The 25,308-nt window shown below is 50.2% G+C and overlaps 1 protein-coding gene and 1 long non-coding RNA gene across 2 annotated transcripts in view; one reads left to right on the top strand and one right to left on the bottom strand.

Annotated features, from left to right (window-relative positions):
- GALNT16 (polypeptide N-acetylgalactosaminyltransferase 16) overlaps positions 1-25,308 on the bottom strand; it is a 386,127-nt gene that overhangs the window by 24,416 nt on the left and 336,403 nt on the right. Inside the window, exons 9-10 of the mRNA XM_069208972.1 lie at positions 11,308-11,411; positions 618-744 (exon numbers count right to left, since the gene is read on the bottom strand). Coding sequence (XP_069065073.1) covers positions 618-744; positions 11,308-11,411 — 231 coding nt within the window. The remainder of the gene's footprint in view (positions 1-617; positions 745-11,307; positions 11,412-25,308) is intronic.
- LOC138260459 (uncharacterized) overlaps positions 676-25,308 on the top strand; it is a 442,993-nt gene continuing 418,360 nt past the window's right edge. The window contains exon 1 of the long non-coding RNA XR_011198859.1: positions 676-806. This is a non-coding gene — a long non-coding RNA (uncharacterized lncRNA). The remainder of the gene's footprint in view (positions 807-25,308) is intronic.

Here is a 25,308-nt window from a genome sequence, read left to right as displayed (position 1 = left end):
AGTTCAAGAGGGCACACTGTAAGTATTGTGCCAAGTTCTGCAGTCCTCTTCTGGAATATTGTGTCCAGGCAACATCTGGCATACTGTGCCCAGCTCTATAGGCCACCTCTGGGTTCATGGTGTCAGGTTCTGGGCGCCACATCTGTGGTCACGGAGGACAAGAACCAATGGGATGGGCTGGAGAGGGGCCAACACTGCAAGGAGCAAGTCCAGTGTTCTAGCACTGGGCCCTCAATTTGCCTAAAATATTCCACTAAACTATAAGTAGACCATTGCACACTCTCACGTAAGCACGGCAACTGAAACACGTTTTACTAGAGCAGGGCCGTGCAAAGAGTTCCCTAAATGTTTGATGTATGGATCATTTTCTTGCAATACAAATGCAATTATTTCTCCCTAGTGGAGCTCAATCGTCACTCCACCAAAACCTAAAAATAGACTTCTGTACACATCATAAAGCTGCCCCTTCTACAGCTGAACAACCAATATCCAGTAGGAGTTAAAAGGAATCAAAACATGACAATAAGGGATTCAAAATTGCTGTTGAAAAGAGTGCCTCCTGCTGGTCTTGAAGAGCATGGGTTATTCTCAATGTCTCAGTAGAGGTCCACACGTACTTGATGTAGGTCAGCGCGTTTCCCTCTGGGAACTCGTAGGGGTGTCGCTTCCGGAACACGTGGCCCACCCGGCTACAGGGCAGGATCTCCAGGCTGCCTCCGCACATCCACACCCGGAAGGAGAGCTCTGCAAGAGGAGGGAAGTTCCCAGAGAAGTGAGTTAAGTGGAAAAGACACTCAACACAAAAGGTGAGAATGAAGGAACACTCATGGTCCTTGCTAATACAGTTGTATGTATGAAATGTTCATGGGTCGTTCTTCCAGTTTGTGCAGGGATAGCATAAACACTGTTGCAGAGGTAAAACAATATGGCTTGCGGAGGCTGTCTGCCTCATTCTGAATCAGCCATTTTTATTAATCTATCTGTGACCCCTTTTTTCTTGGTCCCGCTTGATGCATTAGCGTGACTAGGGGCGGCTCCTCCATTAGGGCATAGGAGCATCGGCCTCCCAGCAGCAGCTGCAAACCTTTTACCAAAAAACTATAATAAACTCTGTTTATTATGCTTTTTTGGTAAAAGGGGCGGGGCCACAGGGGGCGACGAGCACTCGGTGCGGCGGCGTTGAAGGTGTTTTTTTAAAATTAAAATTTTAATTTTTATTTCCTCCTCCCACCTCCTCCCCCAAGCACCGCCCTGCCCCTTCTGCGAGCCGCGAGCCACGACTGAGACACTTTCCATGAAGAAGCCAAAGTGAATTCACATTTTGTTTGGGAGAGTTTTGTGTAGATTTATCAGATAGCTATCAAGTTATTAAAGAAAACAAAAATGCCTTCCCTATGGTAACTATGACAACTACAACTACACAGTGCTGAGTGTCACTGTGTAATGTATACATATGCATATATATATATATATATATATATATATATATATATATATATATATATATATATATATATATATATATATATAAAGTTATCTGTCTGGCCACTTCCAAAGCTTGTTGTAAAATGCACCTGAAGAATAACTATTTAATACCTGTTATCGAATGCAATGCACTTTGAGCATGCTTATGTGCTAAATATGTTCCCATGGGGAGCAGGGTTAAGACTGATTTGCATATGGCTGCGTCCGAACTGGAATGGCGTGGCGAGCAAAGAAACAATGGGTTTCGGCCCAGATCTGTGACCAGGGGTGAATGTTTCACATTGTTCAGCATTCCGTCCATCATCTGTTCTTTTTCCCACATGTACTAAATAAGGCAGTGTGCTTTCTGCAGCGTTAAATTTCACATGTATCTGTCTAAATATATTTAAGAAACATCAGAAATGCCAATGGATCTGACCTGCACTGTAATGTACGCATGTAATACACAGGAGTAGGCACATGGTGGCACCTTTAATCCATGCCTGTAAAATCCAGAAATAGAAAATGAGTGTAGAAACTATTTCACACAGTAAATAGCCATCTGTGATATACCCTGTCTCTATATTGATAGCATTAGTGCTCATAACAGACTGCTAAAGCCAGATGCTAAACACGACTATTTCCCAGTTCCACCTTGTTATTGTCTGTGTTATTTATCATACGCTACAGATTTACACCAACAAATGGCTGTGTTTACTCAGACCCTGACTAATACCAGTGCTTAATTTGAGCCAGCGGCTTCTGGTGCGGGGCACCGGCAATTATTTTTGAGGACTGGCACTTATTTTTCTGCATCAAGCATTTACTGTGAGCAAAAGACATGTGAGAAAGATGGAGGAAGAGAAAAACGAAAAAGTGTTACAAAGGGAGAAAGCAGAAAGCTGCAAGAGTGAGCTTAAGGGGCAAGGAGTGGCTGTAAATGGATTACAGAGGCCCGAGGTGGCTTTAGGATTACGCTGCCTCAGTATTCTGTGCTCGCACATTGAGTTGCAGCAGCAGTGTGTTTCAGAGGAAACCATTAGGCACCGGCATGTTTTTATTTACAAATTAACCACTGAATAATGCCAATCATATTGGGTGGATGGGCAGTCTAGGTCTATAAGAGGTATGGGAATCACACCCAATGTTCCTAACCGGTCTACAAAAGACAAAGCAACCACTGATGTTTGCTGCCAGAATAAGAAACAGAGCAAAACAGAAGCCACTTTGAAGAAGCAGAATTGTGCTAGGAGCACCAGTTGTGCAAATTCACACAGCCTAGTCTACGGCAAGATTATTTATTCCAGCCCTGGGTGTCCCATTGTTCCTATAATCATGCAAGACATCTTCCCAGAAGTGCTGTCCTGCTGTGATGCTTTGTACCTGAAGTATATTCCTACCTCCTCTTTCCCTGATTTGCTGGTAAGAGGGGGGTAAGAAATGTGGGTAAGAGAGATGGTGTGAAACGGGTGAATGAGGTCAGGCGTGAAAGTGGGGTGAGTGCAGTTAGGTCTGAGAGGGGTTGAGTGAGGTGTGTGAGAGTGAGTTGAGGAACGTGTGTGAGGGATGAGTAGAGTGGTTGAAAGGGGTGAGTGGGGTCCGGTGTGAGAGAGGGATGAGTGAAGTGGGATTAAGAAAATGGTGATTGGTGTGGATGTGAAAGTGGTCGGTGTTAAGGTGTGAAAGAAGGTCAGTGGGTTTAACCGCAAGAGACGTGAGTGAGGTGGGTTTGAGAGACAGGTGACAGAGATGAGTGAGGTGCAATGAGAGAGTGGTTTGGGTAAGGTGTGTGGGAGGGTGAATGGGGTCAGGTTTGAGAGGGGTGAGTCAGGTGACCGAGAGGGGAGAGTGTGACTCAGGTGTGGAAGAGGGGCAGGTGTGAGAAAGGGATACGTGGGTGCTGGTGTGTGAGTGGAGTGACTGAGGTGGGTTTGAGAGGGAAGAGTGGGTTCTGGTGTCAGAGAGAGTTGAGAGTGGAGAAAGTTGTGGGAGAGGTGAGTGAAGTAGGTCTGAAAGAGGGGTGAGTCTGGTCCTGTGTGACAGAGAGGTGAGTGAGGTGTATGTGAGAGAGTGGGTTGGGTTAGGTGTGTGAGAGGGTGAATGGGGTCAGGTATAAAAGGGGTGAGTGGGGTCTGGTGTGAGAGAGGTGAATAAGTCAGGTGTGAGAGAGGGGTGATTGAGATGGTTGTGAAAGAGACCCAGGAGGGGTTAGTTGTGAGATGCCCGGTTGGTATCAGGTGACAGAGATGAGTGAGGTGGAATTGAGAGAGGAATGAATGGAGTCAAGTGTAAGAGAGGGGATATCCTCATCCTCTTGCTACAACACCCTTTGCATGCTCCGCAACACCTTCAGATGAATCCCCATGGAAACCAGAAAAACAGTCACCCACACCCTCGTCAGCAGTAGACTGGACTACGGCAACGCCCTCTATGCAGGAACAGCGGCCAAGCTCCAGAAGAAACTCCAGCGCATCCAGAACGCCTCAGCACGACTCATTCTCAATCTCCCTCGCCACGAACACATCTCAGCCCACCTCAGAGACCTCCACTGGCTCCCCGTCAACAAAAGGATCGTCTTCAAGCTCCTGATCCACGCTCACAAAGCTCTCCACGACGCCGGACCGGCCTACCTCAACGAGCGTCTCAACTTTCACATTCCTACACGCCAGCTCCGCTCCACCAACCTCGCCCTCGCAACCGTCCCCCGCATGCACTGTACCACATCCGGCGGTAGATCTTCTCCCACCTTGCAGCTAAAACCTGGAACTCCCTCCCCGTCAACCTACGTCTGACCCAGGACCTCCTGACCTTCAGGAAGCACCTCAAGACCTGGCTCCTCAAGCAGTAGCACCCACTTCCCCCCAACATCTTGAGACCCTTCCGGGTGAGTAGCGCGCTTAACAAACCATTGATTGATTGATTGATTGATAGTGTAGCTCAGGTGTGAGAGATGGATGAGTGAAGTGTGGTGTGAGAGAGGGGTGTTTGAGGTGAGTGTGAGAGTCAAGGGTGGGGTTAGGTGTCTGAACACTGAGGCCCAGATTTAAGAGGGTTTAGCGCCATCCTAACGACACATTAGCGTCATTTTTGTTTTTTTACACTAATGTGTCGTTAGACGGCCAAAAACGCTGTGCTATATTTACAAAGTGGCGTAATGCATGCATTGCTCCACTTTGTTATCCTTTGCGCTACATTATGTCTGCACCAGGCATGATGTATGCAAAGGGGGCGTTCCCCCGTTAAGGGGGCTGAAAACATGGTGCAAAGAAATCTAAGAGATTTCTTTGCATCATTTTTTTCTGCACTTTTAACGCTTGCTCAGAGCAGTCGTTAAAAGGAGGCTCCCATTCAATGGGCCTCTGGGTGCTTTGCCGGATTAGCGTCAGAATTTGTTACGCTAATAATGTAAAGCGCCGAACTAGCATCAAAAATTCTGACGCTAGTTCCCTAACTACTGCCGTGGTGCGCTGTACATTAAATATGGTGCACACATGGTGGTGTTGGGGGGGGGGGGCGCTAAGGGGCACAAGAAAAGTGGCGCTGCACTAGGTGCAGCACCACTTTTCACAAATCTGCCCCTGAGTGAGGTGAATGTGAGAGAGGGGAGTGAGAGAGGGGTGTGAGAGAGGGAGTGAGTGGGGTCTGGTGTGAAGGGGTGGGTAAAGACTGTGTGAGTGTTGATTGAGGAGACTGTGCAGGAAGCTGTGTTAGGTGTGACAAAGGGACGAGAGAGGTGGGTGGAGCACATCGAGGAGGCACTGCCAGTCATGCTGCCCTCTATCCCGGCTAGTAGGGTTTGAGGACAGGCTTGACTGTGAGAAGAGGAAGAATGAGTCTCACAGAAGTCTGCTGAAGAGTTTGTTATTGTAGTCCAGTTTGCTCATGACTAGTGTATTAACAAGGGATTTGTCAGCCAGGGAGGGGAGAGGAGACAAGGGTAGGGTGAATGTTTCTGATGTACAGTTACTGGGACCTGTCTGGGGTGACCATGGTACTTGGAACCAACCTCACTGTTGGCATGCATAACACACCAGCTAGACTGTACATTTCAACCCAAGGAGTCTAGGCCAACACACAGAGGTCCCTAGCTGCAGAAGACCACAGATGGGTCCACAATCGGGGAGGACAGCGTATGGGTGGAGGGTGCAGCTTGGGAGGCATTTAACATGAATGAAGGGATGTTCACCATGTGGTGAAGGTTTGAAGGTGAAGAATGATTGACTGGAAAGAAAAGTGTGAGCGTTATGTTATGTCTCTTTGTATGGCGCAACTTATAACCCATGAGGGTATCCAGGCGCTGTAGCAGGAACGTAGGTCGGGTGCAGCTCCTAGTTAACAGCCAGGTCTTCATTTTCTTATGGAAGTTTAGTAGGGAAGGGACGGTCCTGGTGTGTTGAGGGAGTTCATTCCAGGGCTTGTCAGCGATGTAGGCGAAGGAGTGCTCTCCTGAACTTCTTCTGCGGCTGCGGGGGACACGTGTGAGGGTGAGTGAGGCTGAGCATGGCTGTCTGGTTGGATGGTTGAGTTGAAGTTGGTCAGTCAGGTATGGTGGTCCGGTGTTGTTCAGGGCTTTGTAGGCATGGGCGAGCAGCTTGAATAGGCCAGTCAGGTATGCTGGTCTGGTGTTGTGGAGGGCTTTGTAGGCATGGGCGAGCAGCTTGAATAGGCCAGTCAGGTATGCTGGTCTGGTGTTGTGGAGGGCTTTGTAGGCATGGGCGAGCAGCTTGAATAGGCCAGTCAGGTATGCTGGTCAGTCAGGTATGGTGGTCCGGTGTTGTTCAGGGCTTTGTAGGCATGGGCGAGCAGCTTGAATAGGCCAGTCAGGTATGCTGGTCTGGTGTTGTGGAGGGCTTTGTAGGCATGGGCGAGCAGCTTGAATAGGCCAGTCAGGTATGCTGGTCAGTCAAGTATGGTGGTCCGGTGTTGTTCAGGGCTTTGTAGGCATGGGCGAGCAGCTTGAATAGGCCAGTCAGGTATGCTGGTCTGGTGTTGTGGAGGGCTTTGTAGGCATGGGCGAGCAGCTTGAATAGGCATTGTTTCTGGATGAGGAGCCCGTGTAGTTCTGTGAGGTAGGGAGTGATGTGAGCAATTCTGGCAATGTCTGTCGTGTTTTGGATGGTCTGAAGTTTTTTTGTGAGATAGATGCTGGAATAGAGCGCAATACCGTAGTCTAGTCTGCTAGTTATGAGGTTCTGGGTGACAGTGCGTCTTGCGTATGTGGGGAGCCATTTGGAAAACTTGCAGAGCGTGCGGACTAGGAGGAATCAGGATGAGGTTACTACATTCACCTGTTTAGTCATTGTGGGTTTCTTATCTAGGATGATACCGAGGTTCTGGCGTGGTCTATGGGGGTGGGCACGGGTCCCAATTCGACTGTCAACCAGGAGGAGTCCCATGGGGAGCTCTTGTTTCTGATGATCAGGAAAAGGAGTAGATGACTGATTTATATAGGAAAGAGGACAGAAAACCAAACAGAATTTTGGGGGACACTTGAAGGGTGTAGTTGTTGGGTCCAAAGAGCTACTTGACAGAAGGATGAGAGCTTGCCCCAGGCTGCACTGGGGATGGCCAAGCAGATGATAACACTAGACATAAGGAGACTGTGGTAGGCTAAGGTGATGAAGCTGTACACAGGTGGACTGAGGTTGCAGTCATTGGTGTGTAGAGTTCAGTGAGGATGATAGCCAGAAGCGCAGCAGGTATGCTGGTTAAACATTCAGTGTTCTGAGGTTTTGCAGAAAGAAAGCTGAGAGACATTGCAGTAGCTTGAGGGAGATGTGGAAAGGGTTGGATGTGGCTTTCTTCAGCAGAGGCAGAACCTCAATGTATTTGAAATCCCTGTAAGTGCCAGAGAGAGTAGATGATGTAATGAATGTGATGGTGTGGGGCATGCACTGGAGGATGGCGCATGGCTGTTTGCGGATGAAAGAGGGAGATAGATCGCAGCGAGGTTGGAGGAGGATGATGGGTTCAGGAATATGTGTCTGAAATGTGCATGGATGTCAATAAAGAGCAGCAAAGGGAAGGTGCTGTTATACTTAATTTGGCCTTTAGTACCCCAATGCCCTCCTGCTTTCAGGAGTCAAAGTTAGGAGCTGGAACAAAAAGTGAAGTTTATCCTGTGTGGTTTCCAGCCCTTGCTCTTCCACTATCCACTTGGGAGCAAAGAGGAGGAGACTGTTGATAGGCTGCGGAAGGCACTGGGGGCCAAACCTGTGATCCCATCTTGGTCCAGTGATGGTTGATGTCACTTCTAGTACCCTGGACTTTTTGGTGAACTGACATCTATGGAAAAGGGATGGGTTGGGCAGAGTAGGAGGGGAAATATGGTGTGTTGAAGTAAGGATGGGCGAGGAGCATGATAAGTGTTACTAAAAAGTGTGCCTTACGAGGAGAGGTTGAGGCAGCATTGCTATTATATTATTGCTAATAGAGGCTTAGATGGAGAGAATCGTGCAGAGAACCCAAATAGGTAGATAGATAGATAGATAGATAGATAGATAGATAGATAGATAGATAGATAGATGGATAGATAGATGGATAGATGGATAGATATGACATACAAATGTTTAAAACATGGCAGGTGGTCTCGTCCAAGAGAAGGACCTCAGTTTTCCTGGGGGTTGGAGGGTCTGGAATGCCTTGCATGGTTATCCTGCCGCGTGATCATTCAGAAACGTGTACATGAGACACAGGATTCCTTGCTAACCTCAAACCAGTGAATCCGCAGAAATTAGCTGTGGTATCTTAGGCTAAATGTGACCAAACCACCTCACTCTGGACTTTTTGTTTCTTGAATAAAGTTCTTCAGTGGTCCCTGAGGAATGCTACCACAGCAAGCATCAGGGTGGTTTAATGCCACTTCGGGAGGTGGTGGAGCCCCCCTCAGCAGTTGCTGTTCCTTGCTGAGAGGTCTTTGTTGTACAGAGCACCTAGGTTTCAAACCTTCTGCTCTAGCATGGAGTGGAACCAATCCTTAAGGACAGCGGCATCTGAGAGACATTGGGATCAATGTGCCCATGAGCCACAATGCTGATGAAGAAACAGATGCAAACTGGATAGACAGACGGCAAGGCCCTTCTCATAGCACCAACAAACAGAGACATGTTTGAGGTTGGGGAAAAGGCCACCGTCTTAATAGCTCCACCCACTCCTACCGGCACTGGCATGTAAGGAACCTCCAGTGTCCTGTCCAGACCAGTCCGTTTCAGCGTTTGAGAGCTTGCTTTTGTCCATTTGTCGGACCACTGGGGTCACTAGGTTGATGGTGATAATGTGTGAAATGTAAAGACATCTCTTGGCTATCTCCTGTGTGGTGTGTCACGGCACAGCTGTTAGGGGTCAGAATCTCACAGCACTTATACCTAGGTATTAAGAGGTCTTAGGGGGTTAAGATGCCTATTCCATGGACCTTTATGGGACCTGTACACCGCAGCTTCAAACCCTTGCAGGACCCACTCAGCCACATATCTTACTGAGGTCGAGGAAGTGAGCATCAGTTTCGTCAGATAAAAGGATCTCTTTGAAAAACTTTTAAAACTACTGAGACACACTGAATGTATGTCCTACATAAATACAGTGTTTGTGTTTACTAGTCATAGACATGAATGAGGTGTAGCGAGGGGTAGAAGCCGGCTTGCTCTTCAGCTGCCCTGACGCTACCCTTGCTAGCCCTGGTCTCACTGCTTATGAAGGCATTAGACAGACCTCTCAGACAGAGGTTTACTTTCTGTGGTTTCCACTCCCTTCCTGTACTGTATCCCTCAGAAGCAGACAGCAACTGACGTGTCAAGGTTGAGGGGAGGGGTGACCCTGTGATATCATCCAGGGGTCAAAGGGTGTATGATGTCACGTCCACTGCACTTTTAATGCCTCGATCCCCATGCTATTAATAATATGATAAGCTAGGGTGCTTGAAACATATCTGCTCTCTCCGGCTTCATTTCTGCAGTGGCGGCCGCCGCAAATATCAAGGGGAAGGGTAAGCAGGGGAGGGACGGGCGGGGGCTGGGAGGGAATACAAATATTTTAAAAAATAACTCTGTAGCAATCCTGCCACTGCTTTCATGCTAACCCTAGCATGAAAGCAGCGCCAGGATTGGTCTAAGTGGCAGTGACTGCCACTCAGACACAGCCCTGGCGTCTGTGCAGTTTCTCCGGCCTGGCTGTTAGACACAGCCTAAGTGCGCATGTATGTTTGGCCGGCCTGAGACAGCCGGCCAAACACACATGCGCACTTAAGTGCACTATCTTCATAGCGAAGGAGTCGCCCCTGCATTTCTGGCCCCTCCAACTCCAAAACAGAGCCCAGTTTCTTGGTTAGGACAGAGTGACTGCTAGCTGTTCAGGGGCCTCAGAGAGCACCCAGTGGGTACTGGGGTCTGCAGGGAGACTTCTAAGCAGCAAACTTGCGGACTTTTTCCATCAAAACTGACTTACCCGTTGTAGTCACGGGACAGGTGCAAAAGAATGAAGACGGAGCTTCTTGGGAACAGAAAAGCACACCTCCCTAAGAACACGCAGCCCCAGAGAGAGATTATTCTGTTTATATTGAAGATTAGAGGAGCCCCGAGTCCTCTGATGTCCCTCTGATCTTGGGCATTACCGGAGAAGACCGTCCAGGGACCTCACTCACGGAACAGTTGAAAGCGGGGGGCGGGCGCCTGTCTCCTAGGTGTCAGCGCTCTCTCGAGATGATCAGTAGATGTAATACATGTCTCTTAATAATTAATTCAGCCATCTCCGACTGCCGCTGCCGGCGAACCTTGTGCTTCAAAGCGGGAGCCGAGAGCCTCGGGCGCTCCTGTGAAGTCCTGGACTGGCAGCCAAGAGCTGCCAAGTGTCACTCATGTAGAGTGACACCGGCTCACGTGGGACCGGAAAAGGACATTACTTTGACGCATGGGAAATCAACGGCCTTGTGCTCAATGTGACACGCCATTAATTTGTGCCTGTTATATGAACTTATTTAGACTCCCGTGACTTCTCTGACACCGACACTTCTGCAACGCGCCACCACCTGGTCAACACAAAATATATATTTTTGTTAATAAAATGATGTGTGCTGGTGTCATATGGAAACACTTGATGGATAATTACCAAGGTAGAAAAGGGCAGAATTATTATCTAATTTATGTTGAGCGAATGCGGGTGCAGATGAATACCAGGGACGTGTTAATTTGTAATTCTTATGTTGGAAATAGAGATAGAAATCGCACCTGTGCACGTCATCAAATCGATAAATAACTAATCTTTAAATCCAATTGCCGTCTGGTACAATAACCTAGTAAACTTGTTATTTGCATGAAAAAGTCTCTCTCAAACAATAGGCTTTTAAACGTATTCTAGTCAAAAGAAAAAGTCTTAAAACTGTAAAGGATATTCTACTTGTTTCTCTGAAAGAAAATACACAAAAAATAAACTTGATGTTTTCCCTGATAAGACAACATTTTGCAGATATTCTTCGTTCTGTAGTTTCACATTTCTCTTTGCTAATTTCAGAATACTTAGCACAGCTATTCATCCAGTTCTGGAAGTGCCCCCCTCACCCCTACCACCCCGCCGCCCCTTGCCTGAACCTCAAGCACCATGTACCAGGCACCCTGGGTGTTTTAAGCCACCCTAAGATCCACTTGAGAAGTGTACATACAGTGAATATGGGTGGAATTCGCCTGCACAATTGGTGGTTGCTATGGAAATCTGGCACTGACCTCGCCTCCTGGACCGGAGCTGGACATTCGTGACCAGAAGATCAGAGATTGGTGTCATGTATGACTCTGTTTGATTATTCGTCTGCATAGACTTTTGAGCAGCACAGGGCTCCTGAAACAAACCTCCACCTACCGAAGTTCTCTCCACCCCAAATATCCATCTGCACGTCATATTTTCCAAGATGGTTAAACCAGGATTTGTCTATGACAAAAATCCCCCCGGCGATGACAGGCGTTCTGCAATCAAAAAACAGAAAACATACAAATTACTGGAAAATTGTCATAGTCATAATGTAAAAAGAAAGTACAAACAACATCAAGGTTTCAGAGGAAGCCTGAGGTTGTTGGATACGCTGAAGATCCAGCCTCTGAAACAACAGGACTCTAGGGTACCTTAATAAGTCAGTAGACCTTGAGCGGGGCCCACCAGTTTTTCCATAGCGGATTTGGGGTGAGCGGGTAGTCTGGCATCCCCAAACCACAATAGAGTGCTCATCGCTTAGGCCCAAATGTAGGAGATGTCAGCTTCCTGGGCTGCCCTGCGTCAAAGGTAAAGGGCAGGGATGCACTGTATCTATCCAATACGGCACATCCCGGTCCTCTCCCCGCACGCTGGTGCTTATCGGCATCCTTGTCGCTGTATGCAAGGTTGTCTGCGTTGCGTGCAGGATTGTTTTTCAGCAGGAAGGGACACCTTCCTCCACAAAAACAATCTATAAAAGTTTTTTTCTCTTTCTATGTGTACACGTAGAAAGAGGTAAAAACAAGGAGAAATAAATATATTTCTCCTCGTTGTGCTTCCGCTGGGGAGCCGTAAGGGTTTGGCGCATCCCCATCATGTAAATCTGGGAATGTGTCAAAATCCATGGGTGTTGCCTGGGAAAACTCCCCTCTACACCACAGAACCCCTCTATATCACAGAGTCCATAGTTATGAGGCTATTGAAAGCCACGCAAAGTGGCTTTGTGTGGCTTCATAAATATGATTTAGACGTTTGTGGTGCCATTGCATCACAAAAAGTGATGCAACAATGTCACAAGGGCCTCGTAAATATAGGCCTTAGTGTGAAGTCATTGGTAACCACTCTGAGTTATTTTTGTGTGTCAAAAACAAATCACCAAAGAGGGGGTTGTTTGTTTGTTTCTGAGAAATGAACAATAAGTGATCTTGTTCCGCTGGAAACTTTTTGTCCTTGTGGGGGATGTAGGAAGCTGTCTTTGTACATGCTATACCACTGTAAAGTATAGAGTGCACAGAGTCCCTTGGATCCCCAAAGGCTTTGCAGAGGCTAAAGTAAATAATACTAATGCTCTTTTTTGTGGGAGTGTGATCAAGCAATCAGGCCTATCATAGGGTAGTGCTAAGCATTTGTTGGACACACACAGTCAAGAAATGAGGCACACACTCAATGACTAACTCCAGACCAATATGTATGTATAGAAAAAAAATACTTTTAACTTTATATCTAGAACCAAAGGGATCTTTGTTGTAGGTAAGTACATTTTCAAGAATGTATCACTTTCAATGCACTTTGTTTGGAATTCACAGATAAAATAATTTTCAGGTAAGTAATACTTTTAAATTTCAAAAGTGGACAGTGCAATTTCTTGTAGGAAGAAATGCAGTCCTAGGGGAGGAAAAGTAACAACACAATTTGCAGGTGAGTACTCGACTTACAGTCCCAGCCTCAATCTTCAGGGGTTAAGGTGTGGGTGCGCCACCAGCAACATGGGGACGGCCGGGTGCAAAGGTCAAATTTGGTGTCAGGAAATCCTATGGAGTCCTTAGGTAAGTACCTGCGACTTCAGGGCACAGACCTGGGGGGTTAAGATCAGCACCGGGGTTGAGGGCACAGGACAGAACCAAATACACACCCTCAGTGGCACGGGGCAGCCGGGTGAAGGGTGCAAACACAGCGTCGGGCACCCAATGCTTTTCAATAGAGGAACCCTGGGGTTCACAAAGATGCTGCAGGCTTGGTCCAGAGAGTCGGCTGAAGAAGACCAATAGCTAGATAGGTAATTAGAGAGCCCACTGGACGTTGCTGGCACATCGGCTGGGTTCCCCAAGGCAAGGGGACTGAGGGTGCTGGGGTACCTTTCGACATCGGGAAATCTCCACTGGAGCCAGTTGCAGTCAGGGAGGCCCTCTGCATTTAGGCTGCCGACATTTTCGTGTTGGTCAGAAGGGGTCAAACCAGGGTTGACTTGAGGTCAGAATCACCTGGGGACCTTCTCTGTATCGGTGGGCCACCTGGACTCGGGCTGTGGATGTCGGGTGCAGAGTGGGGAGGACTTACGAATCCGGGAGGGTCTGGAGTCCTTCTTGGAGGTTTCTTTGTGGACAGGATCACTGTTCTCGGGAGATCTTGGTCCTTGGATAGGCATGCAATCCTTTGGGGGTTTGTAGAAGTCGCTGGACCTGCAGGGAGTGTCGCCTTTTTGTAGCAGGAGACTTGAAGCTGCAGAAAGGCCGGTAGGGCAGGTGCCAAGTCAGTTGTCGTATGGAGTTTTCTCTGCTGGTGAGGCTTTTCAGTCCTTCTTCTTTAAGGTCTCCAGGAATCTGAAGAGTAGAGTTCAAAGGTGCCCCTAATATACTAGATTTAGGGGCATTAGAGAGGTCAGAGGGCAGTAGCCAATGACCCTCAATGAGGCTACAATCCTTCTTGTGCCCACTACCTTTGGGGAGGGGGGCACATTCCTAACCCTATTGGCTAACACCCTCCAAAACAAGATGGAGGATTCTGCCAGGATGGGTTCACCTCAGCTCTGGGCACCCTAGGGTGGTCCCAGCTGGGGCGGACACTCCTTGTGGAGCTTACTAATTTTCCCACCAGACCTGCCGTCAAAAGTGAGGCCTGGTCCCGTGGGGGTGGGGGGAGGGGGCATCTCCACTAGCTGAAGTGCCCTGAGGGAGCAGACAAAAGGCAGGAGCCTTTGAGGCTCACCGCCAAGTGTGTCTGTTCCTGCAGAAGGGAGGTGTGAAGCACCTCCACCCAGAGCAGGCTTTGTCCCTGACCCCCGAGAGCACTAAGGCTCTCACCCCATGGGGTCAGAAGCTTGTCTGCTAGTGGCTGGTCAGCCTAACACTAGAGAGTTGGGTGAAATACAGGGGCATATCTAAGATGCCCTCTGTGTGCATTTTTCAATAAATGCAAAACTGGCACCAGTGTAGGTTTATTGTGCTGTGAAGTTTGATACAAAACATCCTAGTCTTCAGTGAAGCCATCATGGAGCTGTGGAGTTCATAATGACAAAGTCCCAGCCCATGTACTCAATATGGCCACACTGCACTTACAGTGTCCAAGAATGGACTTAGACGCTGTAGGGCCCTAATGCTCATGCATCTATGCCCTCACCTGTGGTATAGTGCATCCTGCCTTAAGGCTGTAAGGCCTGCTAGAGGAGTGACTTACCTGTGCCTCAGGCAGCGGTTTGTGGGCATGGCATCCAGGGGTGGGTGATGTCATGTCAACTTTCTTTCTTCTCCCCACCAGCACACACAAGCTGCAATGGCAGAGTGCATGTACTTGGTGAGGGGTCCCTTAGGGATGCATCAACTAAGCGGCTCTGTGTCAGCTGGGCCACTGGAGTATTGGTTTCCAACAGCGGCTACTGAGAATACAAGGTGCTTGGGTGCTTGTTCAGGTGGAAAAACAAACAGACACATACGTCTCACCAGAGGCAGTGACAAAGCTGACATTGTGGGCAATGTTCAACTAACTACAGACACACTCTTACCTCCTAAAGAACATATAGGAACCAATATTCATCACAAACAGGCACATCATCAGGACCAGGGCTGTAACTCACCTTCAGAATGTGGGTTTCAAACGTGCCTCTTGTGATGCCCAAGGTCAGGGACATTGCATGTCAAGGTGGGAGGATATCTGGTTGAGCAGTGGTTCCCAGTGATCCTGTCACCAGGCAGGTCGCTCCCCCCATCTGCCACGCAGCCCCCTGTGGGTTGAACCTCCGTTGCCGCTTTTGCCGCCTGACTACTCGCTCCCTTTTTTCTGTACCCCTGCGCTTGGCTTCTGTGCAACTTTGTTTTTTTCATTCTGTGCCCCTGTGTTTTGCATTCTGTACCCCTGTGCTCTGTTGTCCCTCTCCCGCCGTCTTTTCCCGCCGTTTTTTCCTCTGGTTTTCCCCTGGGTTTTTCCCCGGGTTTTTCCCTTGCTGCTGAGCCCCTGCTGCCCCGCCCCCTTCACTCCCATTGGCCGCCCCGCTCCCACCTCCCAGCTGCTCCTCCCTCCCTCTGCCCTCATATGGAGGCCGCGAAGCGGGTGCGCACTGGGGCGCCGAAGGCGCACCTAAGGCAAGCCCGTCTGCGCCCGTCCGCGCCTGGACCGCACCCAGCACCAGAAACCCTGGAACCCGCACCCCCGCAACGCCAGACTGCACTACAATGCAAGCACCCTCCACGCACTCAACACCAGACGAGACCACCCCTGCTACCGGGCCACCCCGAAACGCACCCAGGGGCCTTTCACCTGCCGGAACTGCAGATTCACCAGCATCCAACCCTCCACACCACCAGCCAGAGAACCCAACCACCTCCGCTGCATCCTCCTCAACACCCGCTCTGCTCGCAAGCACGCCATCGAACTTTGGGACCTCCTAGACTCCACTGCCCCCGACGTCGCCTTCCTGACGGAGACCTGGCTGAACGCCACCTCAGCACCAGACATCGCCATAGCCATCCCACAGGGCTACAAGATCTCCCGCAGAGACCGCATCAACAGAGTGGGAGGAGGAATCGCCATCATCCACAAAGACTCCATCAAAATCTCAGCGAACACCGATGACACCCTCACCACCGCCGAGCACATGCACTTCCAGATCCACACCGACCCCAACACCACCCTCAGAGGAACTCTCATCTACAGACCTCCCGGACCCCGCCCACAGTTCAGTGACACCATCGCCGACCTCATCAGCACCCACGCCCTCGCTTCCACGGACTACATCCTCTTTGGGGACCTGAACTTCCACCTCGAGAACAACGACGACGCCAACTCCACCGCCCTGATCAACAACCTCGCCAACCTCAGACTCAAACAGCTCGTAACGACACCCACTCACGCCGCTGGACACACGCTCGACCCCATCTTCTCCGCAAGCCCCCACGTCTCCCTCAACCACACCACTGAACCACACTGGACCGACCACAGATGCGTCCACTTCACCTTCAGAAAACCCACCACACACCACTGCACCCAACAGCTACCACGCCGCTGCTGGGGCAAGGTCACTGAGGACCAACTGACTACCGCCCTTGCCCTGAGACCACCCACCGACCCAGACACTGCCGCAACCAACCTTACACAGTGGATCAATGACTGCGCCAACACCCTCGCCCCTCTCAAGACCTTTACAACCAACCACACCAACAAGAAAGCCGCCTGGTTCACCGAAGACCTCCGGATCTCCAAACACACCTGTCGGAAGCTGGAGAAGAAATGGCTCCACGACCGAACACTAGACAACCACACAGCCCTCAAGAGCACCACCTGCAGACATCACCAACTCATCAGGACCGCCAAGAAGACCGCCTTCAAGGACCGCCTAGACAACAATGCACACAACACCAAAGAGCTCTTCAGCATCGTGAAAGAACTCTCCAACCCCAGCTCCATCACCAACGACATCCCGCCATCTCAAGACCTGTGCGACTCCCTGGCCACCTTCTTCCACCGCAAGATCACCGACATCCACGACAGCTTCAACCCCGACCCCCCCGCACCCACCACCGAGTCCACCACCCCTGCGACTACCACTCGCACCAGTCGCCTGACCGTCTAGTCCAGCGTCAGCGATGAAGACACCACCAAAACCATGAACTCCATCCACTCCGGATCCCCATCGGACCCCTGCCCTCACCACGTCTTCAACAAAGCCAGCGCAGCCATCAAGCCCCACCTCCGGAAAACAATCAACTGTTCCTTTGAGACAGCAACCTTCCCAGAAAGCTGGAAGCACGCCGAGATCAACGCCCTTCTGAAGAAGCCCAAGGCGGACCCCAAGGACCTCAAGAACTTCCGTCCCATCTCCCTGCTCCCTTTCCCGGCAAAAGTGACCGAGAAGATTGTCAACAAACAGCTGACCCGCTACCTCGAAGTCAACAACATCCTGGACCCATCCCAATCTTGTTTTCGCAGTAACCACAGCACCGAGACCGCCCTCATCGCCGCCACTGACGACATCCGGACCCTGATGGACAAAGGAGAAACAGCCGCCCTCATCCTCATGGACCTATCAGCAGCCTTTGACACGCTCTGCCACCGCACCCTATCAGCACGCCTCCATGACGCCGGTATCCAAGAGAAGGCCCTGGCCTGGACCACATCCTTCCTCTCCGGCAGAACCCAGAGCGTCCGCCTCCCACCCTTCCGCTCCAAAACCACTGAGATCATCTGCGGCGTCCCACAGGGATCCTCCCTCAGCCCGACACTGTTCAATATCTACATGGCCCCCCCTCACCCACGTCGCACGACAACACAACCTCAACATCATCTCCTACGCCGATGACACCCAGCTGATCCTATCCCTCACCGAAGATCCCCACACCGCCAAAGCTAACCTCCACCGAGGAATGAAGGCCGTAGCCGACTGGATGAAGGACAGCAGACTGAAGCTGAACTCAGACAAGACGGAGGTCCTCATTCTCGGACCCACCCCATCAGCCTGGGACGACTCTTGGTGGCCCACGTCACTAGGCACAGCCCCGGAACCCACGGACCACGCACGCAACCTGGGGGTCATCCTCGACTCCACTCTCTCCATGACCAGGCAAGTCAACGCCGTCTCCGCGTCCTGCTTCAACACCCTCCGTATGCTCCGCAGGATCTTCAAATGGATCCCCCTCGACACGAGAAAAACCGTTACCCAGGCCCTCATCACCAACAGACTCGACTACGGGAACGTTCTCTACTCAGGAACTACAAACAAGCTCCTGAGACGACTCCAACGCATCCAGAACGCCTCGGCCCGACTCATCCTCGATGTCCCCCGCCGCAGCCACATCACACTCCACCTGAGAGGCCTGCACTGGCTCCCCGTCAACAAAAGGATCACCTTCAAGCTCCTGATCCACGCACACAAAGAACTGCACAACACCGGACCCACCTACCTCAACAACCGACTCAGCTTCCACACCCCCACCCGAAGCCTCCGCTCAGCCAACCTCGCCCTCCCCACAGTCCCCCGCATCCGAAAAACCACCGGCGGCGGCAGATCCTTCTCCTACCTCGCCGCCAAGACCTGGAACACTCTCCCCACCATCCTATGACAGACCCAGGACCTGCTGGCCTTCAGAAGACTCCTCAAGACCTGGCTCTCCGACCAGTAGCACCCCCCCTCCCCAGCGCCTTGAGACCCTCGCGGGTATGTAGCATGCTTTACAAATGCAGTGATTGATTGATTGATTGAGTGACATGTCACACTCAAAGTGAAGTCCTGCTTCCTGAAGTGGAACACCCAATGACACGCCAAGCCCAACGTCCTCCCTCTTCAACCAGGGCTCCTCCTCCTAGACTAGTGCTACCATTGCTGTGTCATTTCAAACAGGTAGTCATGCCTTCTGAACCAGGGCTCCCAGTGACATACCGTAAACAAAGTCATGCCTCCTGACCAGGGCTGCTAGTAACACACCAAGTGAAGCCTTCTGAACCAGAGCTCCCAGTGGCACACCACGAACAAGCTCCTAGTAACACACCATGACCAAAGTGATGCCTTCTGAACAAGGGCTCCCAGTGACACACCATGTCCAAAGTGATGCCTTCTGCACAAGGGCTCCCAGTGACACACCATGTCCAAGGTGATGCCGCCTGAACCAGGGCTCTGGTTGTACACCATGGCCAAAGACATGCCTCCAGAACCAGGGCTTCCACTGACACATCATGAACTAAGTCATGACTTCTTAACCAGGGCTCCAGTTACACACCCTGCTCAAAGTCTTCCCTCCTGAACCAGGGCTCCAGTGACAAACCCTGCTCAAAGTCATCCCTTCTGAACCAGGGATCCAGTTACACACCCTGCCCAAAGTCATCCCTCCTGAACCAGTGACACATCAAAGCCAAGGTCATACCTCCTGAACCAGGGCTCCACTTACACACCCCGCCCAAAGTCATCCCTCCTGAATCAGGGCTTCTGTTACACACCCTGCCCAAAGTCATCCCTTCTGAACCAGGGCTCCCAGTGACACACTCTACCCAAAGCATGTCTTCTGAACCATGGCCCCCAATTATACACCATGCCCAAGGTGATGTCTCTTGAACCAAGTTCCGTTACACACAATGCCCAAAGTCACGTCCCCTGAACCAGGGCTCTTAGTAACACATGGTTCCCAAAGCCATCCCCCCTGAGCCAGTGCTCCCAGTAACACACCATGACCATGTCCCCTGAGCCAGGGCTGCTATTGGCGTGTCCTGCTGAAAATGGACATCCTCCCTATTGCGCCAGGATTCATAGTTTCTTCTCCTGGTTGGTTTGGGCCACGTGAGCCTCTCGGCAGCACAGAGTGAACCCCGTTCAACCAGGAGGCCCTCCCGCCTCCTTCCTGCACCTGCATATATTAAACTTTGCTGAAATGGAATGCGACTGCTGGGTCTCTCTGTTCCACATCAGCTGTGTTCCTGATGGAGAGGAGAGGGCGCGCCGGAGGGACCAGGCGCTCTCGGAGCCCAGCTCTCCCGGAAGAGGACACTGGGCCGGGGCGCAGACTAACCTTTCTGCAGTGTCACCGGAGGAACGAAAATCAGACACACAGCAGTGGGGAATATATGTGTCCGCGTGTCCCGACAATCAAACGGGGAAGTCAGAGGTGCCCTTTATCTGAAAGGGTAAAGCCATCCATCACTGCAGATACGGGGGCGGCTGGCACAGCCGACGGGCGCTACACAATCGCCCATAACTTTCAGACTTTACAATCCTGGCAAGCAGCGTGAAATACTTCCATTTTGTGAAGCTGGGCATGTTTTATGGCCGGAACTTTCTTTATTTACGTTTTAAGGGCCTTGCAATAAAAACAAAAGGCGAAAACCGATAGGCAGTCGACAGGCGGCCGCCTGCGTGGTGGTATCAATCACACCGGCATTACAGGGAGCGGGGGGGGCCTCTGCGGGGGTGTCATTGCCCTCAGCTTGGTCAGAGTAATTACGATAAAGACGAGAATTTCGCCAAGCTCTCGCTGCAGCGTGACCTACTGCAATTACGAGGCAGGAGAGGGCCAAATTATGTGGCAGGGTTGGGTAACGGAAGCGACAAGAAAAGGCAAATTATGTGGCATTATGTGGCAAAATGACTTAATTATTTAATCATTTTTAGACTTTGTAACAATGTATTTGTACCCGTTTATACCCCAAATATAGGAATAAGGAACAGAAAGGCCAGTCTAGCTTTGGAAATACCCCCCAATGCGCGGCAACACGCGTTGAAGCATTTAAAATAACTTTTGAACCGCTGGAGGTAAAAACGAAATTTGTTTTATTAAAATCTTCAGATTGTGTGGCAGATGATGAATTATGTAGCAAACGTAACAAATCTGTAACTATGCGAAAATCGTCACTATCGCAGAATCGCGGGTCAGAATCCCAGCAGAGCCGACTCAGCCTTTCATCCTTATCAGCGAGATAGAGTCATATTATGTCAGGTAGGGTGAATATGCACTAATTGTTAAGCACCACAAGTCAGTGTCTGGTCTGTCGTATAAAAATCTGATTATATTTATGTTCTTCGGCATTACCTCATCTCCACTTCAATAATTCGTCATATATAGCTACAGGTGCTCTGTTAGTCCTCACGGCTACTGATGCCGCTGGTCTGGCAGCCATTTTGCCTGGCAGCCATTTTGACCAACTGCGCTTCCACAGTTAATTCTTAAATAACAAACATGAGTTTCCTGAACCATGCCAGGTGGTAGTGTGACCTGCATCAGTCTACTTGCTGACTCTTTTACACACTTGATCACTCTCGCGCATTTCCTGTTTCCCTCACCTAGGGCCAGATGTACTAAGAGAAGGGTCACAAAAAGTGGTTGTAAACTGCACACAAACTTTTTGAGATCTGTCTCTGATGTTGCAATTTGAACTAATACTAATAGGTTGCATTTCAGAGTCTCTAGCCACAGAACGAATTGCCTAATGAATATTAATTAGGAGATTACCATATGTAACCATTGTAGGAGGCTGGCCTGGCTTGTAGTGGGTACCAAGGGGTACTTACACTCTGTACCAGGTCCAGTTATCCCTTATTAGTGTAGAAGAGGTGTTTCTAGCAGCTTAGGCTGATAGAAGGTAGCTATAGCAGAGCAGCTTAGGCTGAAAGAGGAGACATGCAAAGCTCCTACTATACCACTGGTGTCATATGCACAATATCATAAGAAAACACAATACACAGATATACTAAAAATAAAGATACTTTATTTTTATGACAATATGCCAAAAGTATCTCAGTGAGTACCCTCAGTATGAGGATGCCAAATATACACAAGATATATGTACACAATACCAAAAATATGCCGTAATAGCAAAAGGAAGTAATGCAAGCAGTGTAAAGTTACAATAGATTGCAATAGGAGCACATAGGTATGGGGCAACACAAACCATATACTCCAAAAGTGGAATGCGAACCACAAATGGATCCCAAACCTATGCAAGCTTGTAGAGGGTCGCTGGGACTGCAAGAAAACAGTGAGGGTTAGAAAAATAGCCCACCCCAAGACCTTGTAAGGTAGGTGTAAAGTGCACCTACAACCCCCAGAGAGCACAGAAGTTGTGATAGGGGGATTCTGCAAGGAAAACCAGCACCAGCAAAGCAACAACAGTGGATTTCCGGACCTGAGTACCTGTAAGACAAGGGGACCAAGTCCAAGAGTCGCAACAGTGTAGAGAGTGGGCAGATGCCCAGGAAATGCCAGCTGAGGGTGCAAGGAAGCTGCCACCGGATGGAAGAAGCTTTCTGTTCTGCAAGAACGAAGAGGACTAGGAACTTCCCCTTTGGAGGATGGATGTCCCACGTCGTGAAGAAGCTTGTAGAGGTGTTCCCATGCAGAAAGACCGCAAACAAGCCTTGATAGCTGCAAGGGTCGCGGTTAGGGTTTTTGGATGCTGCTGTGGCCCAGGAGGGACCAAGATGTCGCCACTTGGATGAGGAGACAGAGGGGGCGCCCAGCAAGTCAGGGAGCCCTCACAGAAGCAGGCAGCACCCGCAGAAGTACTGGAACAGGCACTTGGAAGAGGAGTGAACCGAAGTCCACCTGAAGTCTGAAAAGGGAGTCCCACGACGCCGGAGGACAACTCAGAAGGTTGTGCACTGCAGGTTAGAGTGTCGGGGACCCAGGCTTGGAAATCCTGGAAGAGTGCCCAGGAGCCGGAGCAGCTGCCAATCATGTGGTACCCAGCAATGCAGTCTAGCGTGGGGAGGCAAGGACTTACCTCCACCAAACTTGGACTGAAGAGTCACTGGACTGTGGGAGTCACTTGGACAGAGTTGCTGAATTCCAGGGACCACGCTCGTCATGCTGAGAGGGGACCCAGAGGACCGGTGATGCAGTCTTTTGTTGCCTGCGGTTGCAGGGGGAAGATTCCGTCGACCCACGGGAGATTTCTTCAGAGCTCCTGGTGCAAGAAGGAGGTAGGCTACCCCCAGAGTATGCACCACCAGGAAACAGTTGAGAAAGCTGGCAGGATGAAGCGATACAAGGATGCAGTAGTTGTCTTTGCTATTTTGTTGCGGTTTTGCAGGCGTCCTGAGCAGTCAGCGGTCGATCCTTTGGCAGAAGGCGAAGAGGGAGATGCAGAGGAACTCTGGTGAGCTCTTGCATTCGGTATCTGAAGAATTCCCCAAAGCAGAGACCCTAAATAGCCAGAAAAGGAGGTTTGGCTACCTAGGAAGAAGGATAGGCTAGTAAGAAAGGTAAGAGCCTATCAGAAGGAGTCTCTGATGTCACCTGCTGGCCCTGGCCGCTCAGAGCAGTCCAGTGTGCCAGCACACCTCTGAATCCAAGATGGCAGAGGTCTGGGGCACGCTGGAGGAGCTCTGGGCACCTCCCCTGGGAGGTGCAGGTCAGGGGAGTGGTCACTCCCCTTTCCTTTGTCCAGTTTCGTGCCAGAGCAGGGCTGGGGGATCCCTGAACCGGTGTAGACTGGCTTATGCAGAGATGGGCACCATCTGTGCCCATCAAAGCATTTCTAGAGGCAGGGGGAGGCTACTCCTCCCCAGCCCTGACACCTATTTCCAAAGGGAGAGGGTGTAACACCCTCTCTCTGAGGAAGTCCTTTGTTCTGCCTTCCTGGGCCAGGCCTGGCTGGACCCCAGGAGGGCAGAAACCTGTCTGAGGGGTTGGCAGCAGCAGCTGCAGTGAAACCCCGGGAAAGGCCGTTTGGCAGTACCTGGGTTCTGTGCTAGAGACCCGGGGGATCATGGAATTGTCCCCCCAATGCCAGAATGGCATTGGGGTGACAATTCCATGATCCTAGACAAATTACATGGCCATGTTCGGAGTTACCATTGTGACGCTGTACATAGGTAGAGACCTATGTACAGTGCACGCGTGTAATGGTGTCCCTGCACTCACAAAGTCCGGGGAATTTGCCCTGAACGATGTGGGGGCACCTTGGCTAGTGCCAGGGTGCCCTAACACTAAGTAACTTTGCACCCAACCTTCACCAGATGAAGGTTAGACAGATAGGTGACTTATAAGTTATTTAAGTGCAGTGGTAAATGGCTGTGAAATAACGTGAACGTTATTTCACTCAGGCTGCAGTGGCAGGCCTGTGTAAGAATTGTCAGATCTCCCTATGGGTGGCAAAATAAATGCTGCAGCCCATTGGGATCTCCTGGAACCCCAATACCCTGGGTACCTCAGTACCATATACTAGGGAATTAAAAGGGTGTTCCAGTATGCCAATGTGAATTGGTGAAATTGGTCACTAGCCTGTTAGTGACAATTTGGAAAGCAGAGAGAGCATAACCACTGAGGTTCTGGTTAGCAGAGCCTCAGTGAGACAGTCATCACACAGGGAACACATACAGGGCACACTTATGAGCACTGGGGCCCTGGCTGGCAGGGTCCCAGTGACACATACACTAAAATAACATATATACAGTGAAATATGGGGGTAACATGCCAGGCAAGATGGTACATTCCTACAACCATTATTTCATCTCTGTCTGTTTAATTCTTCACATGGACCAACAGGTGCCTCTCTGTAGCCCCGACATCCCTTACACCCCCTGGTCTGGCGGACATTTTGATTGACAGCCATTTTAACTGGCGGACATTTTGACTGACAGCCATTTTAACTGGCGGACATTTTGAGTCACTGCTCTTTCACAGTTAGTTCATGGATAACCCACACGAATTTCTTAAACTATGCCAGGACACAGTATCATTTGCATAAGGCTACTTGGTCACTCATTTACATATGTATTCACTCACACACATTCCCCTCTTTCGTTCACCTAGGGCCATTTGCTACAAGGCAGGTCACAAAAAGTGGTCATAACTTGCACACAGACTTTTAGCAAACGTCTTTGATTTCGCATTGTGACCCATGTATTGATAGGCCACTTTGTAACGGTTATATCTTGGAACAACGAGTGCTTGAACCACCCATGCCTGAACAACGAGGTCGGAACAACGACCGTGTTGTTACCACTAATGCCTTTACCACAAATGCCTTAACAACGATTTTTCATTGTAAAGGCATTCCTGGTAAAGGCATTAGTGAACAGCATGCATGGTTCCAGTATGCGCCCCCCCTGAGCCCCACCCCTAAAAATGACCGCGACCCCCCCCACCTCCACAACCACCCCAACCCCCCTCCCCCACAAAAACCTAAAGCACCCCAACCCCCCACGCACCCCTAAAACCTAAACCCTGAACACCCCCTCCCCCACCCCTAACCCTTAATCACCCCGAGCCCCCACCCCACCCCCAAAAACTAAAAATACCCTGACTCCCCACCCCGTCCCTAAAACCTAAAGCACCCCAACCCCTCACCCCACCCCTAAAACCTAAACCCTGACCCCCTTCCCCCAACCCTAAACCTTAATCACACCGAGCCCCCACCCCACCCCCCAAAAAAACAGCCCCAGTCCCAGTCCAACTTACTTCCTCCTTGATCGCGTCA

Source organism: Pleurodeles waltl, chromosome 9, assembly GCF_031143425.1.
Source record: "Pleurodeles waltl isolate 20211129_DDA chromosome 9, aPleWal1.hap1.20221129, whole genome shotgun sequence".
Lineage (NCBI taxonomy): Eukaryota > Metazoa > Chordata > Amphibia > Caudata > Salamandridae > Pleurodeles > Pleurodeles waltl.
Note: the sequence above shows the minus strand (reverse complement) of the source record. Positions and strands in the feature narration are given on the sequence as shown.